Source organism: Rattus norvegicus, chromosome 2, assembly GCF_036323735.1.
Source record: "Rattus norvegicus strain BN/NHsdMcwi chromosome 2, GRCr8, whole genome shotgun sequence".
NCBI lineage: Eukaryota > Metazoa > Chordata > Mammalia > Rodentia > Muridae > Rattus > Rattus norvegicus.
Window position 1 is genome coordinate 29541464 of NC_086020.1, and position 15367 is coordinate 29556830.

The 15367-nt window shown below is 44.8% G+C and overlaps 1 protein-coding gene across 4 annotated transcripts in view; it reads right to left on the reverse strand.

The window, feature by feature from the left end:
- The window catches only part of Ankdd1b (ankyrin repeat and death domain containing 1B), a 63991-nt gene extending 56505 nt beyond the window's left edge, over positions 1 to 7486 (reverse strand). The window contains exons 1-2 of one of the 4 annotated variants that reach the window (XM_008760686.4): positions 6754 to 7486; positions 985 to 1088 (exon numbers count right to left, since the gene is read on the reverse strand). In XM_008760686.4, coding sequence (XP_008758908.1) covers positions 985 to 1088; positions 6754 to 6928 — 279 coding nt within the window. In that variant the 5' untranslated portion in view covers positions 6929 to 7486. Of the gene's footprint in view, positions 1 to 984; positions 1089 to 5785; positions 6537 to 6753 lie in introns of those variants that run through there. The other 3 variants (XM_039103459.2, XM_039103461.2, XM_039103460.2) reach the window with 3 other exon arrangements.
- Between the last annotated feature and the right edge of the window lie 7881 nt (positions 7487 to 15367).

Sequence of the window (15367 nt, forward strand, 5' to 3'; positions counted from 1 at the left end):
AGTGGGACCCAAGGCTTGCCAATCAGGCTAGGCTGGCTAGCCAGAGAGCTTCATTCAGTCTCTACGTCCTCAGCACGGGCCTTACAAGCTTGTGCCTCCAAGTCTGACCTTTTCTCTTTGTGCTAGCGCATGTCTTCATGCTGTGTGACCAACACTTTACTGACAAAGCTATTTCCCCAGACTTGGGGAGCTCTTTTTAAAGTCCGGGTCAGAAATGCATAATTTATTGCTGTTTTCATTTTCAGGTCTTATGAAAATCAAATAACCCTAGGCAATGTTGCTAGAGTCCTTCCAGTGCCCTGGAAGCGGCCTGGACCAACAAGGACCCTGAGGCTTGTGTTTTATTTAGCATTAAATCCACCTCTGCCATTGTGACCTCAAAGCACTGTACAATTCATTCTAAGCAAGTGTCTACCTCCCAACCCGCTCACGCTGATAAACTGCACCTTGAAGGAACTCCCCACCAAGACAAGCAATAGGAGCCCCACATTTCTGGCAGTGGACGTCTCCCCTGAAGCCTGGCTACTTGAAGAACAAAGGCCAGATTTCATTGCCCAATAGGTGAACGATTTCTATCTCAAAAGCAGTAAAATGAAAAGCTGCATACCTCCTTGGATTTTAAATCTGGAAAACCCTAACCATAGAGGGTATCGCAGAGAGAGAAAAAACTCAGATGTTACAGTAAAACACAGCCTGGCTTTTCAGAATGGGCAAGACCGAACTGACCCTCAGGATACAATCCAGGACCGAGTCCAGGCCTGACGTTCCAGTAGTGGACTTGCCTGCCTCCCCACAGACTTCGTCCTAGGGAAAATACTTAGCACCTGCTCGGTTGCTTACTCCCGCCTTTAGCTTTAACACCCACGGCATGCCCCCACATCTCAGCCAACCTAGCCCCTTCGATTATCATGATTTCCGATGACCTTCGTGCTCCCAAGCCGTCACGTGGAGGGGTCGCTCTTCGAACTTGTGACTTCTACTCACATTGTTCACAGCATTAATGTTCACCTTCTTTTCAAACAGCTTCTCCATAAGATCCAAATTATTGCTTTTAGCAGCATTCTGAAAGCTTCTCTCGATTGGCAGCACTGGAAGGAAGAGAGTGAGCCTGAGTCTGGGGCATGAAGGAGGCCACAGTTGTCTGTCACATTTCACGGGACAGCCTTTCCCTCTGAAAAGCTGAAATGGCAACCCCGAGACTACTGCTGTGCCGCTGAGGATACAGTGTATTTGTGTAAGTATCTTACTAAGCCAGGATACTGTGATTCTATCATCTCCCCATGCAGCGAGCATTTTCACACCCTCAAAACATTCCTGTCCCCAGAGAAAGCATTGCTCAAGAACAGACCCTTGAAGCCTCACAAAGCTGCTGTCAGTATAGCAGGTCTGAGGGCTGCAGCAGACTGACCTCCCAGGGCACAAGATGAGACCGAGAGGAATGTGACTCTTACAGAGACAAAACATTTATCTACAAAACTCACAGTCAGTGCCAGACCTGTGGGCATAGAACCTTGAAATGAACTCACTGTCAAGACCCGGAAAAAGGCCAAGAGGATTGAATGTGTTTTATTTTCATTTGTAAGAAAGGACATAAAATTGGATTCACATCTACTATGACTATGACATTATACACATTCTCTCTGTCTCTCTCTGTCTCTCTCTCTGTCTCTCTCTCTGTCTCTGTCTCTCTGTCTCTCTGTCTCTCTGTCTCTCTGTCTCTCTCTGTCTCTGTCTCTCTGTCTCTCTGTCTCTCTCTGTCTCTGTCTCTCTGTCTCTCTCTGTCTCTCTCTCTGTCTCTCTCTCTGTGTCTCTCTCTGTCTCTCTATCTCTCTCTCTGTCTCTCTCTCTGTCTCTCTCTCTGTGTCTCTCTCTGTCTCTCTGTCTCTCTCTGTCTCTGTCTCTGTCTCTGTCTCTCTCTCTCTGTGTCTCTCTCTGTCCTTGTCTCTGTCTCTCTCTCTGTGTCTCTCTCTGTCCTTGTCTCTGTCTCTCTGTGTCTCTCTCTGTGTGTCTCTCTCTCTGTGTCTCTCTCTGTCTCTGTCTCTCTCTGTGTGTGTCTCTCTCTGTGTCTCTGTCTCTGTCTCTGTCTCTCTCTCTCTCTCACACACACACACACACACACACACACACACACACACACACACGGTCGACTTTATTAACTAGTATAGACAAGTTTCAAGGGAGCTCTATAGAGGGTTCTCAAGAGACAATCCCAAGAGAGGCATGGGGGATAAAATCAAAATTGAGGTCAACAATGAGCAGCAGACGTTTGACAAAATACTTTGAACTGAATGAAAAGGAAAAGCCCGGGGCTGGAAAGATTGCCCAGCAGTGATAGCCACTGATTGCTCTCATAGAGGACCTGGGTTGGTCCCCAGCTCTCGCACGTTGGTTCACAATTGTCTGCAACTACATTTCTAAGGGATTAAATGCCCTCTTCTGGCCTCCACAGGCACCAGACACACACATCATAAGTATGTGCACGTGCAGGCAACCACTCATACGCGTGAAATAAAAAACAGATGTGTTTTGAAAGGAGAGAAGCAAAATAGGCCTCAGGTAAGTAGATAGAAGAAAAATAGCAAAGTCAACGAGAACAATGTATGGTTACCTGAAAATATCAGTGAGGAAACAAATGCCAGATGATAAAAAAGACCAACCTCACCAATGAAAGAAAGAATATGTCTATAGCCCCCTCCACCAAAGGATGATATGGTTCAGGAGAAGGCAGAAGATTGTGAATTCAAGACCATTCTCGGATACTTAGTAAGTAGGTCTGTCAACAACAACAACAACAAATAAAAAAGATGAGGGAATAATGTGAACAAATCCATCCATATAAATTTAACAACTAAGAGGAAATGATTTACTAGAAAACCATATGCTACCAAAATTCATGCAAGATTATATCATCAGCACAGATAACCCTGACTATTGAAGAAATAAGATTTGTAGTTTAAACTATTCCAAAGAGAAAATCGTTATGCTCAAAAACACTTTTTTGGTGTTCTTTAAAAAAGAATGGAGTCTAAAAAAGTCTTCTCTAGGGACTAATGAGATGGCACAGTTGGTAAAGGCACTTCCCATGGAAAGCCTGATCACCTCAGCTCTAACCCCAGAGTGGACAGAGTCAGAGAACTGACTCCATAAAACTGCCCTCTGAGCTCCACAGACACACTGCAGCACGCATGTGCCACTGTCACAGCATACATTCAACACGTGCGTGCACTCACACACGCACACACACACACTCGCATGCATGCACAATCATACACCCATTTGTACACACTAAATAAATAGATTTATAAAAGAAATGAAAACAAAGAACAAACAACTTTCTTCCCCCTTCTCAAAAGAAAAAAAGTCCCCCCTTGGTTAACTGTAAATAGAGAGAATTTCCTCATTTTGAAAGGGTATCCGCAAAGAACTGACAACCAACATTGTACTTAGTTTTTAAAATCTGGACTTCTTTTGTTCCTATGTTGAAGAATAAAAAGATATTTCCACTTTTATCTCTTCGTTTACATGTTGTGCTGAAAGTTATAGTTGGTACGGTACATGAAGAGAAGGAAAACGGCCTCATCTGGCTTCAGACCACTTGGTGATTTACGTATAAAATCTCAAGCAATGCACAAAGCAGCTCCAGAACCAGCAAGTAGGGTTAGTAAGCTTGCCCACTACGAGATCAATGCATAACGATCATTCATATTTCTACATATTGGCAAATGAAAACTAAAATTTACAAAGCTCTATTTACAACTGATCAGAAACCAAAGCACATATAAAAGCAAGAAAACATCATATACAATTTCTCATATATATATTGTCTTCTTTTTTAGAGCTAAGGACTGAACCAAGGGCATGCATATAATATATATTTATGTATATATATACATATATATACATGTATATATATATAAAATATGCATGCTGGAGAGCTGGCTCAGGGGTTAAGAGCACTTGCTGCTCTTGTGGTGGACTCAGGTTCAAATCCCAGCATTTACATGGCAGCTTGCAGCCATCTATAACTCCAGCCCCAGTGGATCCCAAGCCCTCCTTTGACTTTCAAGCGCATGAGATGCAAACAGTGGTGCACATACACACGTTCAGGCAAAACATTCAATTGCATAAAATAATAAACTAAATCTACAGAGAAAGAGAGATGCAACCATCAAAAGGTCTCAAAGACTAAATCATGGGAAGATATAATAAGTCCCAGGGTTGGAAGTGTGAAGATCATAAGCTGTTGACTCCCCCAAAATTTGCCTATTGATTTAATGCAATTTAAATGAAATGTTACACAAACATATTTGTATTGTGTAGTTCCTACTACCCTGCTTTAAGGTCTGGGCAGACCATATTACCAGCCCTGGGCAGCCCTCAGATCCTTAAATCACACACACACACACACACACACACACACACACACACACACACACACACACACTTATTTTTATATGTTCAATGACCAGACTCTCCTAAACCTCTCTCTGCTAGCCTGCCCTCTTCATTCCCAGCTCAACACCTCTAACGCTGCCCTTAGCTCAGCTGCTCAGTTGTGCTCAATTACCCCTAAATCTGCCTTGAGTTGCCTTTCTAATTTCTTGCCTGCACCCCAGGCCCAGTAAGGGAAGTGGCCAATGGCCACTCCACACTAGATCTCACAGGTCTGGTGGTGGTGGTCCCTCCAAAGCATGGCAAAATCTTTTTTCCTCTCCTGTGTCTGTTAGCCTTCACATGGGAAACCGGAAGTCCCACCTATTCTGCCCAGCTCATTGGCCGCTAGCATCTTTTTTGATCAACCAAGAACCAGTTGGGGAACAGGACCTTTCGTGTTCTCATGCAGATGTCCAATCAAAGCATTAGAACTACCCCCTACACATATTGTAGCTATTAGCAAGTTCATTAAAAATATTTAAAGGCAAAGACAATTCTGGGAGACCAAATTGATTTTGAAAAAGAGAAGCAATGTTGGAAGAGTCACATTATTTAATCTTCATGTATAAGAACTGTACAGTAGTGTGCAAGAATCGCATAAGTAGGGTGTTTAACAGATAGAGGGACATACATGTCAACAGAATAAAATGCATGCTCTAAAAATAAGCCCACACAAATATCAGCTATTTTTGGACAAATGTTTGTAAGTTTTGACAATGGAGTGGATAATCATTTCAACAAATGATATTTAAATATTTGGACACAATATTGAGGATCAAGACATTACAGTTGTGACTAATATTTCTGATAATGAAATACACCCAGAATATTTACTTCCCAATGTTTAACAAACCAAATTAAATGCAGAGAAAAGACCTCAAGAGAACAAGAGGAGCCAAAGTGATAAAATGTTACCACTACCCGGAAGCAGACACAAATTAAGACCACCAATGCAATACCAATGCACATTGACCTAAATGCCTGAAATTGAGAGAAGTACAATACCAAGTTTGTTTCTTAAATGCTTCTTTCTTAGGGGGATTGGGCTGGTCCTATCTACTGTCCAGAGTTAGCAGAATGCCTGAGACAACTGACCCAGAAAGAGAAAAGGGTTACTTTGTCTCAGACTCTCAGAGGTCTCGTTCCATGGCCACTTGGCCGGGCTTAGGGGGGAGGTGGGGGTAGGGTTGCTGCAGCAGCACAAGAGAGCACAGTGGATACTGCAGTAGAAAGGAATCCTCTTTGAGGTTGTCCCTAGGTTATATGAAAACTTCCTTCCACTAACCCCACTCACTAAAAGACGCACTAGTCTTAGCTAGTGCTGAGCTTTTAACCCTTAGGAGACACTTACCATCCAAAGTTCAACCCTCTCCAATCTCAGTAGCTCTCAAACTTCATTCACCATGCTCCAGAATGGCTGGGCATCCTCCTCATTTTAAACATAGTGACTCCATGTCTGCATCTGCTTGTCTCTTGCTTGCCATGGTTTCTACCTGAACCTCCGACTGCTGGCTGTTTTCTCTCATCTGAGTACCTACCAAAACAAGCTCTGTGTCCTGACCCAAAGTCTTCCTGTGCCCTGGTACCACCCAGGTCACCTTGTTTCATGGCTTTTCCCTAAAATTGTCACCCCTGTAACTTCCTTGTTTATGACTCATCAGATTCCTTCACAACAGAAGTCGAGCTCCCCAGACGATGGAGCTCTCTTACCCTCTGCATCCCCATATCCGAAACACCTCATGCTAGCTACACATTATACCAAGGAAACGATACACAGTTTCCAAGGTTGGGGCTTCAGGAAAGAGCTCATCTTCGTGAGCCCATGGTGTGCCGTTAAGAAACGTTGAGTCCTTTATTTTCAACTCCTGAAGACTTCCTCAGTGTAGCCTCAGTTTATGCTATTATTCCCGAGGTATAGCTGATCTATTCCCCGTGCTTTAGAAACTTAAACGCAACAAAGTGACTTAAAGGCACACAAATCCTGATTTAAGGCAAAGGAACAGGAATTCTTTTCTTATTTGGACAAGGGCTTACTCATTTCCTTAAACAGTCTCCACGACTTGGAAAAGTGACCCTCCCATCCACAGTATAGGGTGTGGATCAACACTCAGTGGGAGAAGTCAAAGCTGAAAACCAGCCAGCGGGGAGGAGGGGGGAGGGGACGGGACGGGACCGGGCTGGGGGGGTGGGTGGGGGGATAGCGTTGGAGGACATCCCAAGGGTCACCAGGCACCTGTATCTTTCCAGGCTGCAGTGAGTGCTCTAAGTGTCTCCTCCTGAACCCACCCTCTGCCCATCAGACCCTGTCCCAGGACTCACAGCCCTCATGTCCTGCAGCCGCTGCCTCCAGATCCTGCACCTCAGGCTTCGGCATCCTGGCCAGGCTCCTCCAGGGCCTGGCGACTGCATCCTTCAGGTTGGCCTTTAGGCCCCTGGTTGCCTGGAACATCGGAGGAGTCCTCGCTCCGTGGCCCGGGCCACTCTCAGGGTTCATGGTCACCCTCACTGTGGAGACTTCGCTGCGGAGCTGGACTGTAGATTCACCGGGCAGGACCACAGGACTAAGCCTGCTGTCTCTGGAGCCAGCGGATACGCACAGGCCTTTGGTTCTCCAGCTCTTCCCTGGCTTGGGCTGGTCTGCGGTGTCCGCCTTTAGGTGTGGGTATGCCAGCCAGGTACTAGGGTTGGGCTGTACACAAAAGGAAACATTTCTAGAAATCTACAAGCCCTGGGAAATGCTCAGTCCTTTATACAATTTAAAAATGTCTGGGCTTGATTTATAGTCAATACTCACTAGTGGAAATTCAATATTAAATAATTCCTAGCTGGGATTCCAGAATTTCCTCCTTGATTAAAAAAAAAAATAGCAAAACAACCTGAATTTCTCATTTGATAATCATGAAATTTTCAGCTTTCTTGGATGGTCTGTTAGAAACGAAAATAATACAGAAACAGGTCCAACAAATCCTGACTCATCAAATAAACTTCAAAGAGGTATTTCATGAGATGTTTCATTTTAATATAAATTGTAAACTATTAGGGCTGGAAAGATGGCTCAGTGATTACGAGCACTTACCACCCCTGCAGAGGACTAGAGTCTGGGTTCCAGCACCAGCCCTGGGTGGCTCACACCCAGCTGTAACTCCAGCTTCAAGGCACCCAAAGTCCTCTTCTGGCCTCCACGGTACACACGTACGCTCAACATGTACTAATTTTAAAATTGTATATCAATGTACATTTAAAGCATGCTCTCCTTTCTAATTATTGTGCACCGAATTTTAAGTATTAAATTCAAATCGATGTTTCTCAGTTTATCAAGGAAAAAAAAAAAAAACAAACACGGCAAAATGTCTCTCGAGCAGAGCACCATTTAGAACTTTTTAAAAAGAAAAGCAAATAGGCCTAATCTGATAGTAGGGTGCTACGATCAAAACACTAGTAGGTATTCAACAATGAACACTGATAGAAAGATACGGCAGGACTAACTTAGTCAGTTAGGACTAACTAAGTGGAAACCAAGGATTCAAAACGATATAAATAAAATTCCAAATACCAGATGAAAAAGCGCAGTAAAAGTGTCAGCATGTTAACAGTGGAAATCAGACCGACTTCCACAGAATTCTGACCCACGTCATCCTAATAAGTTACAGCACACGCCTGACTCGCTTTCAAACTCCCAACCGGGCCCTCTCCTTATAGCTCTCAACAAGGTGAAAAGCGTTGTGATTTTATGCTCTGCGCAAGGGATTCTCAGCCTTCCTATCCCTGTGACCCTCTAATACATTCCTCGTGTCGTGGTGACCCCTAATCGTGATATTACTTCTTTGGTACTTCATAATCATAACGTTGCCAGTTACAAATCGGAATGTAAATACCTGACATGTGACCCACGGGTTGAGAACTACTGTTCTATACCCTTCTAGAAATGGAGTGAGGCTAGGCCTCCTCTAGCAAAGGACGAAAGACCCCTGCCAAACATCACATGGTGACTACTGCTTGATTTAGAGCTTGGACAAGAGGGAAGCCATAACGCATTTAATGCAATGTTTTCTTTTTCAAACTGCAAGTGGATGATCTCAGCATTCTGATGCGTCGTAGGCCACCTGGCGGGGAATGGGGGTGTGGGGTTTGGGGAGTGGGGTGTGGGTGTGGGGTGTGGGGAATGGGGGTGTGGGTGTGGGTGTGGGTGTGGGTGTGGGGTGTGGGGGTGGGTGTGGGGTGTGGGTGTGGGTGTGGGTGTGGGGTGGGATGTGGGGGTGTGGGGGTGTGGGGTGTGGGGTGTGGGTGTGGGTGTGGGTGTGGGTGTGGGGTGTGGGTATGGGTGTGGGTGTGGGGTGGGATGTGGGGGTGTGGGGTGTGGGGTGTGGGTGTGGGGTGTGGGGGTGGGTGTGGGGTGTGGGGGTGTGGGGGTGTGGGGGTGTGGGGTGTGGGTGTGGGGTGTGGGGTGTGGGTGTGGGTGTGGGTTGTGGGGTGTGGGTGTGGGTGTGGGTGTGGGTGTGGGTGTGGGGTGTGGGTGTGGGGTGTGGGGGTGGGTGTGGGGTGTGGGTGTGGGTGTGGGTGTGGGTGTGGGTGTGGGTGTGGGTGTGGGTGTGGGTGTGGGTGTGGGTGTGGGTGTGGGGCTTTTCCTATCCCTGTTGCTTCTCTGGAATCCCCTGCTGCAGGGCATTCAGTTTCCAGTTCTCTCTCCACAGAACCCATCCCCTGGAACTGCCCTTTTTCTTCTTCTTCCCCATGCCCTCGAACTGCCACTTCCTCAGAGGAAGCGCTCTGATCGCTCTATTCTAGAATATTTTGAACACTTTCCTCCGTCTCCCTCCTCATTTCCTCATGCTTCTCTTTCCCGTGTGTTACCTTTCCGGCCATAACGAGTACTGTTTAGAATGTATCTGACATTAAACACTGCAAAGGCAGGAGGTTCCTCAGGCTTCCCCTGCTGTACCTCCAGTCCTTACGAGGCACCAGGCTTACAAGCCGTTTGTCTAATAAACGTGGAACACAGTTCAGCCGGGGAACACTGGCCACAGTTCAGTCCCGACATCTTTAATTTCTCTCTTAAATGTGGCTAAGAATGGCTATGAATAAATGTGTCCTGGCCCCAAACCACAAACATACTTAACATGTTAGGAGATTTAAAACAATTTTTACTGCACCCCCCATGTTCAAGTGTGTGGTACATTTGTGTTTGCACATGTGTGGGCATGTTTCTCACATGCACGTACATGTGGAGGCTGAAGTTGATGCCAGAAGTCATCCTGGATTGTGTTCCCACCTTATTTACTGAGGCAGGGTCTCTCAACCCTGGGCTCACAGGACATGGCTAGTCTCTCTAGTCAGTTTGCTCTGGGGGAGCTCCTGTATCTGACTTTCTGTGACTGGGATTATGGGCAGGACACCAGGCCTCCCTGGCCCTGAGGCTCTGAGGACCCGAGCCTGATCCTTGCACTTTCCTGGCAAATACTCAGACCACTAGCACGTCTTCCCAGCCCCATCTGCCTGACTCTCAAGTGTGTACTTTGACGTCAGCATTGTGTTTCTGTCTGGACATGCCTGGTTATGTTCAAATGTGTAGTAAACTTTTAAGTCCAGACTTTCAAAAATTCTTTTCTCAACAATAACAACTACAAAAGCATCTATCTTTCCTTTACTGTCTTGTCAGATGTTGTTTCCTCAGACTCCCACACCACATATTTGGCCTGTCATAGTCCTCCTGTCATTAAGTGTCACCTGAAGATATTCTTCAGTCCTGTGGACAAAAACTATCTTAGTAATCTTTATAGCCTCTCTCAGGTAGGATTCAACTATGATAGGAAACTGTCTTATAAAACTCTGGAAGCTAAAGTTCTCAGGAGCCAGCCCCTCCAGCCTGCCACACCATTGTCCCCAGGTGTATCCCCAACTCTGATGTAAGGTAGTGCCTGCTTCCAGGAAGTGGGAGCCAGAGGGAAGAAATAGGACAAAGAGGGTGCTAGAGCTCCCAAAGAGGAGGTTCTAGTACACTGCCCAATACTTCCTCACACAGTCCACTGGCTAACCTTTAATCACACATCCACACCTGGCTGTAAGGGAGTAGGTTACAAGCTTTGCTGGACGGATGTGAATTCTCCTTGAGATGCAATGAATTCACTTCTGCTCATCAACAAATGACCATTAACCTCGTGTCAGGCCACCACACCGAGGATTTGGAGATAAATCAGAGCTAGCCCCACATCTCTACAGCCTCCAACCAACAAACAGTGACTGATTGGCAGTCACACCTTAGAGACAAAAGACTTTTCCTTCTGGTTTGTGCTGTTGCTCTGGGACCAGAATGAGCTTTCTATGACCTGCTGACCCCTTCCCATCAAGTGGAAACAACTCACTTTTCAATAGGCTCAAAGACCCCTTGGGGAAAGGATGCTCCTCCCACTTCTGGAATCCACCCCGAAGCATTATTTGCTGTGGTTTTCTGTGTGGTTCTCTGTTTACCAGATTGTGACCCAGCATTAGAAGTACATGATGGACATTGCTACAAGGCCAGGTCTTAATTTTTCTTAATAGCTATTACGTTTCTAGGAATTTCAACTGGTCAAGTTTCTATAGCTTGTGTCAAGGCGGGAATACTGCACCATAGAAGGTTCTAGACACAGACAGGTTCCAAACACAAAAACACCAATCTTTCCTTTACCATTTCTCCCAGACCTGAAGACATAAGAGCATTTGTAAAACAGTGACAGGGCTGGAGCGATGGCTCAGAGGTTAAGAGCACTAACTGCTCTTCTGGAGGTCCTGAGTTCAAATCCCAGCAGCCACATGGTGGCTCACAACCATCTGTAATGAGATCTGGTGCCCTCTTCTAGTGTCTGAAGACAGCTACAGTGTGCTCACATATAATAAATAAAAAAGAAAGAAAAGCAGCAACAACAAAAGAAGCAACTCGACATGATATTTTGAAAACACTGCTTATGATTGATCCTTTAAACGGTACTCAAGTTGTTTTAGATCAGGGAAGCTGAGGAAGCAGTTGGAATGTCAGCATGAAGGCAACTAGTAAGTTTCACAGAAGGAAAGCAATATTTCTAAAAGGCTCTGCAAGGACAGATGGAGTTTGGTGACATATTTAGGGTTGACAGTAGAGTCAGAAATGGGTGGGGGAGGGGTGGTGAGCTGACACATAACCCATGGAGAATGAAGGCATTTAAAATGAGAACAGTAGAAGTGTCTCAGTAATTGATGTCTCTCTCTCGGCTTCATGTTGAGTATTGCCCATATTCTCTTAGCATGGAGTTCCTTCTTTAACTCAGCAACACAACTGTGATGGTTTGTATATGCTCGGCTCAGGGGTGGCACTATTAGGAAGTGTGGCCTTGTTGGAGTAGGAGTGTCACTACAGGCCTGGGCTTTAACATCCTCATCCTAGCTGCCTGGAATCCTGCTAGCGGCCTTCAGATGAAGGTTTAGAACTCTCAGCTCCTCCTGTGCCATGCCTGCCTGGATGCTGCCATGCTCTTGCCTTGATGATAATGGACTGAACCTCTGAACCTGTAAGCCAGCCCTAATTGAATGTTGTCCTTATAAGAGTTGTCTTGGTCATGGTGTCTGTTCACTGCAGTAAAACCCTAAGACGATGACTTTTACCTTGTCAGTGTAGAAACCTTTCTCTTGGAGATCACTTCTTATAATCCCATGCTAAATGCTAAGCCAAAACACTCGGAGAGAAAGGTCTGGATTTACAAATGGCTTCTCATAACCTTCTATTATCACAACAGACTGAGGCAGGATGTCAAGCCATAAATTACCAGAACAATGAAACGGACATACTAAGACATCTTTGTCTTTCATGGAACAGACTGTTGTACAGGCATTCAATCACTAGGCCTGTTTGCCACAAACAAATAGGCCAGAATCCCTTAAAAGGTTAAGATTTGAGATTGTTTTCTGCATTAAAAAAAGGCAGAAAAAAATGTTACCCTACATGATCCTTATCTTTTTATTCTTTATTCAAATACAGTTCTGATGGACATTTATTTTGCAAGAAAACTATGAGGGTTATCTTGGTAGATTCAGGTTGCTCAACTCCTACATTTTGCAAAGAAAGACCTCTCTCTTCCAAAGAACCAGCCTCTGAGTCCTTGGCCTTTAGAAGCCTGATAAGAATGTTTCATGTCCAAAGCATTGGGCTGCATTGTATTAGTTTGAAGAGACAGCTTATGTTAACGACATGCTTACGCTGAAAGCATGGCATTTGAAGATGGAGGCCTTGGGCCAGTAGCTCCCTGGAAGGTTTAAGGTTTAGTAGCCAAGATCAGTTGGGATGAAAGAACTGCCTGCCTGTCACAGACTTCCAGGAAAAACCCTGAGCGGCAAGTTGGGCAAGGTGTCTTGGTTGGTGGTATTTTGCATGCTGGCATATGGTACTTATGGGAGAGTCGTGTATACCTCCTCAGATGCCTCCCCTGGAAGCATGGGACTCTGTTAACCTCAACCCCATACTGTGCATGTATCAAATCTAGGATCGTACATTTATAGACAAGCATCCTACTTCTGAGTTATGTATAGCCTCTTTGCTTATATATATATTTTTTCACTCTTACAGACTATAATCTGGGCTGTAGTTTTTCTCAGTTATTAGTCCTTTGAGCAAATAATCAGAGAGAGAGTGGTCTAGGGACTCCCAGCAGTTAGGCTCCATCAAATTTAACTTTCTTTATGAGTTATTAAGCACAGAAGGGCCGTTTACGTAACAGTCAACCCTTTTCTCACTGGGTTATTTAAAATGCCCCTCACATTTATCAGCACCACTGTTAATACTTTATTAACTGCTACAAAAAATTTAGTATCTACTTATCTCTTGAGACAGGGTCTCATCAACCTGGCCTTGAACTAAAAGATCTTCCTGCCTTTGCCTCCAGAACGTTGGTATTAAAGGAGTATGCCACCAAGCCTGACTTCACTTACCAGTTTCTCAGGGGTTTTGAATTTTATTGTATGTAACACTATAACTGTTGCGTGGGGGGGGGAGGTTAATTTTATATAGCCATTCTTCCTGTTCATCAATAAGATTTTTTCATTTATTCACTTGTACCATTTTTCTTCCAATACTGTGATGTTCCCAAATCCCTGAACATCTTCTTCCTTCCGAGAGCCCCATGATCAACAGGGTTATTTTTATTCTATTTCCTAATTGGTTCTCACTGTTTTATAGGAATAGTATTGAGTTCTATAGACAGCTTTATTGAACTCTGGAAAAATGTAGATTTATTTAAAAACTAGGCAAGTCAACTAAAAATAAAGTTTCTCTTAAAAAAATAATGTCGGCAAACACGGTGACCGTATGTAGTTTCGTTTTTACTTGCTTCTGGTTTTTCCTCACTTATTTGTTAAACTGACTAAAGGACAAAATTGTTTTCCAAAGTGATTATCCTCACAATGAGGCTTTCAATCATGTTTAAAACTTGGCGACACTGAATCGTTTCTTCTCGCTAGCATGGTAGGGTTGTAATGATGCCTCTTCACAGGTTTGTTCCAGGCCCATATGATTGATATGGTTGAGACTGTTTTCATGGCTCTTGGTCATGCAGGTTTTCTTCTATGTGAGGTGCTACTAAGTCTTTTGTATCACCTTAGAGAAACTATTCTTCTTCCTGAGTCTTAAGAATCAATTTAATATTGCAGATACTAGCTTTCCCCTACCAATACCAGGCATATGCGTCACAAACGTCATCTGTGGTTTGACTCTCTAAGGTTATGGGTCCTCGTTTACTCTTCTAAGTCTCATTATGCTTTTTCAAAATGGGTATACTAGAGTAAACATATATAATAAGAGATAATAAAGGATCTGGGGGGAGTCCAGACTGAGAGAGCGAGGCTGAGATATCAGAAAGGCAGATCAGGAATGCAGAGAAAGCTGGGCATGGAGCAAGCAGAGAGCAAGGCAACCACAGCGTTCGTCTCCAGGCTTTGCCTTTGGCTTCCTGCCCCATCTTCCCTCGGGATGAACTGTGACCTGGACGTGCAGAGGGCCAGTCTATAAGCAACCAAGTGCTAGACGGCCCGTGGAAGAGGATGGTTTGTATGGTATGATTCGAACTTGAGAAGACAGACAGAGGAATGTGAAAGATGTGGCTCTTGCACGGGGACTGGAGAACATCAGCTTCCTTTCCGGCTTAGGAGTCTCTGGTGAGGAAGTAGCCACTCCTCTAAGACGCTGTTTTCTCCTTCTGAGAAGGGAATATAAGAGTCCAGATGATGCTTCTACACCATAGCTCCTGCAACTAAGGCTCAGGGAACACTGTGGGAGACAGGGTGGTGAGACAGTGAGAGCCAGAGGACTGGGATGTCCACTCTGATGGTGTCTTTGCATATGCCAAGGAAGTTATACCCACAAAAGCTCAGCTATACAGTCACTCAAACAAGATCTGCACAATGACAGTGCTAGTTAAACATGGCAACCTGGAAGGGGGAATTCCCACAAGGCTCCTCTCCTAGATGAAGAGCTATGCGTACTTAATGACTGCTGGGAGAGGGTGATCAGTCTTTTCCTGGGACAAGCCATGAGTCATCTGGTTTAGTCAGCCATAAACACAAATGCACATGAGCTACACCAAATGAGCCCAGCAGGTTACCCTATGTGTAACAATGTGTGCATATGCATACACACAGACACACAGACACACAGACACACACAGACACACATACACACAGACACACACACAGACACACACACACAGACACATACACACACAGACACACACACACAGACACACACAGACACACACACAGACACACACAGACACACACAGACATACAGACACAAACACATACACACACACAAACACACACACACATGTAACAATATATAAAAAGAGGTCATAGATATGAGAGGGATTGAGAAGACAAGGGTGGAGTTGGAAGACAAAGCAAGAGAAGAAAATAATACAATATGCATGAAAAATTC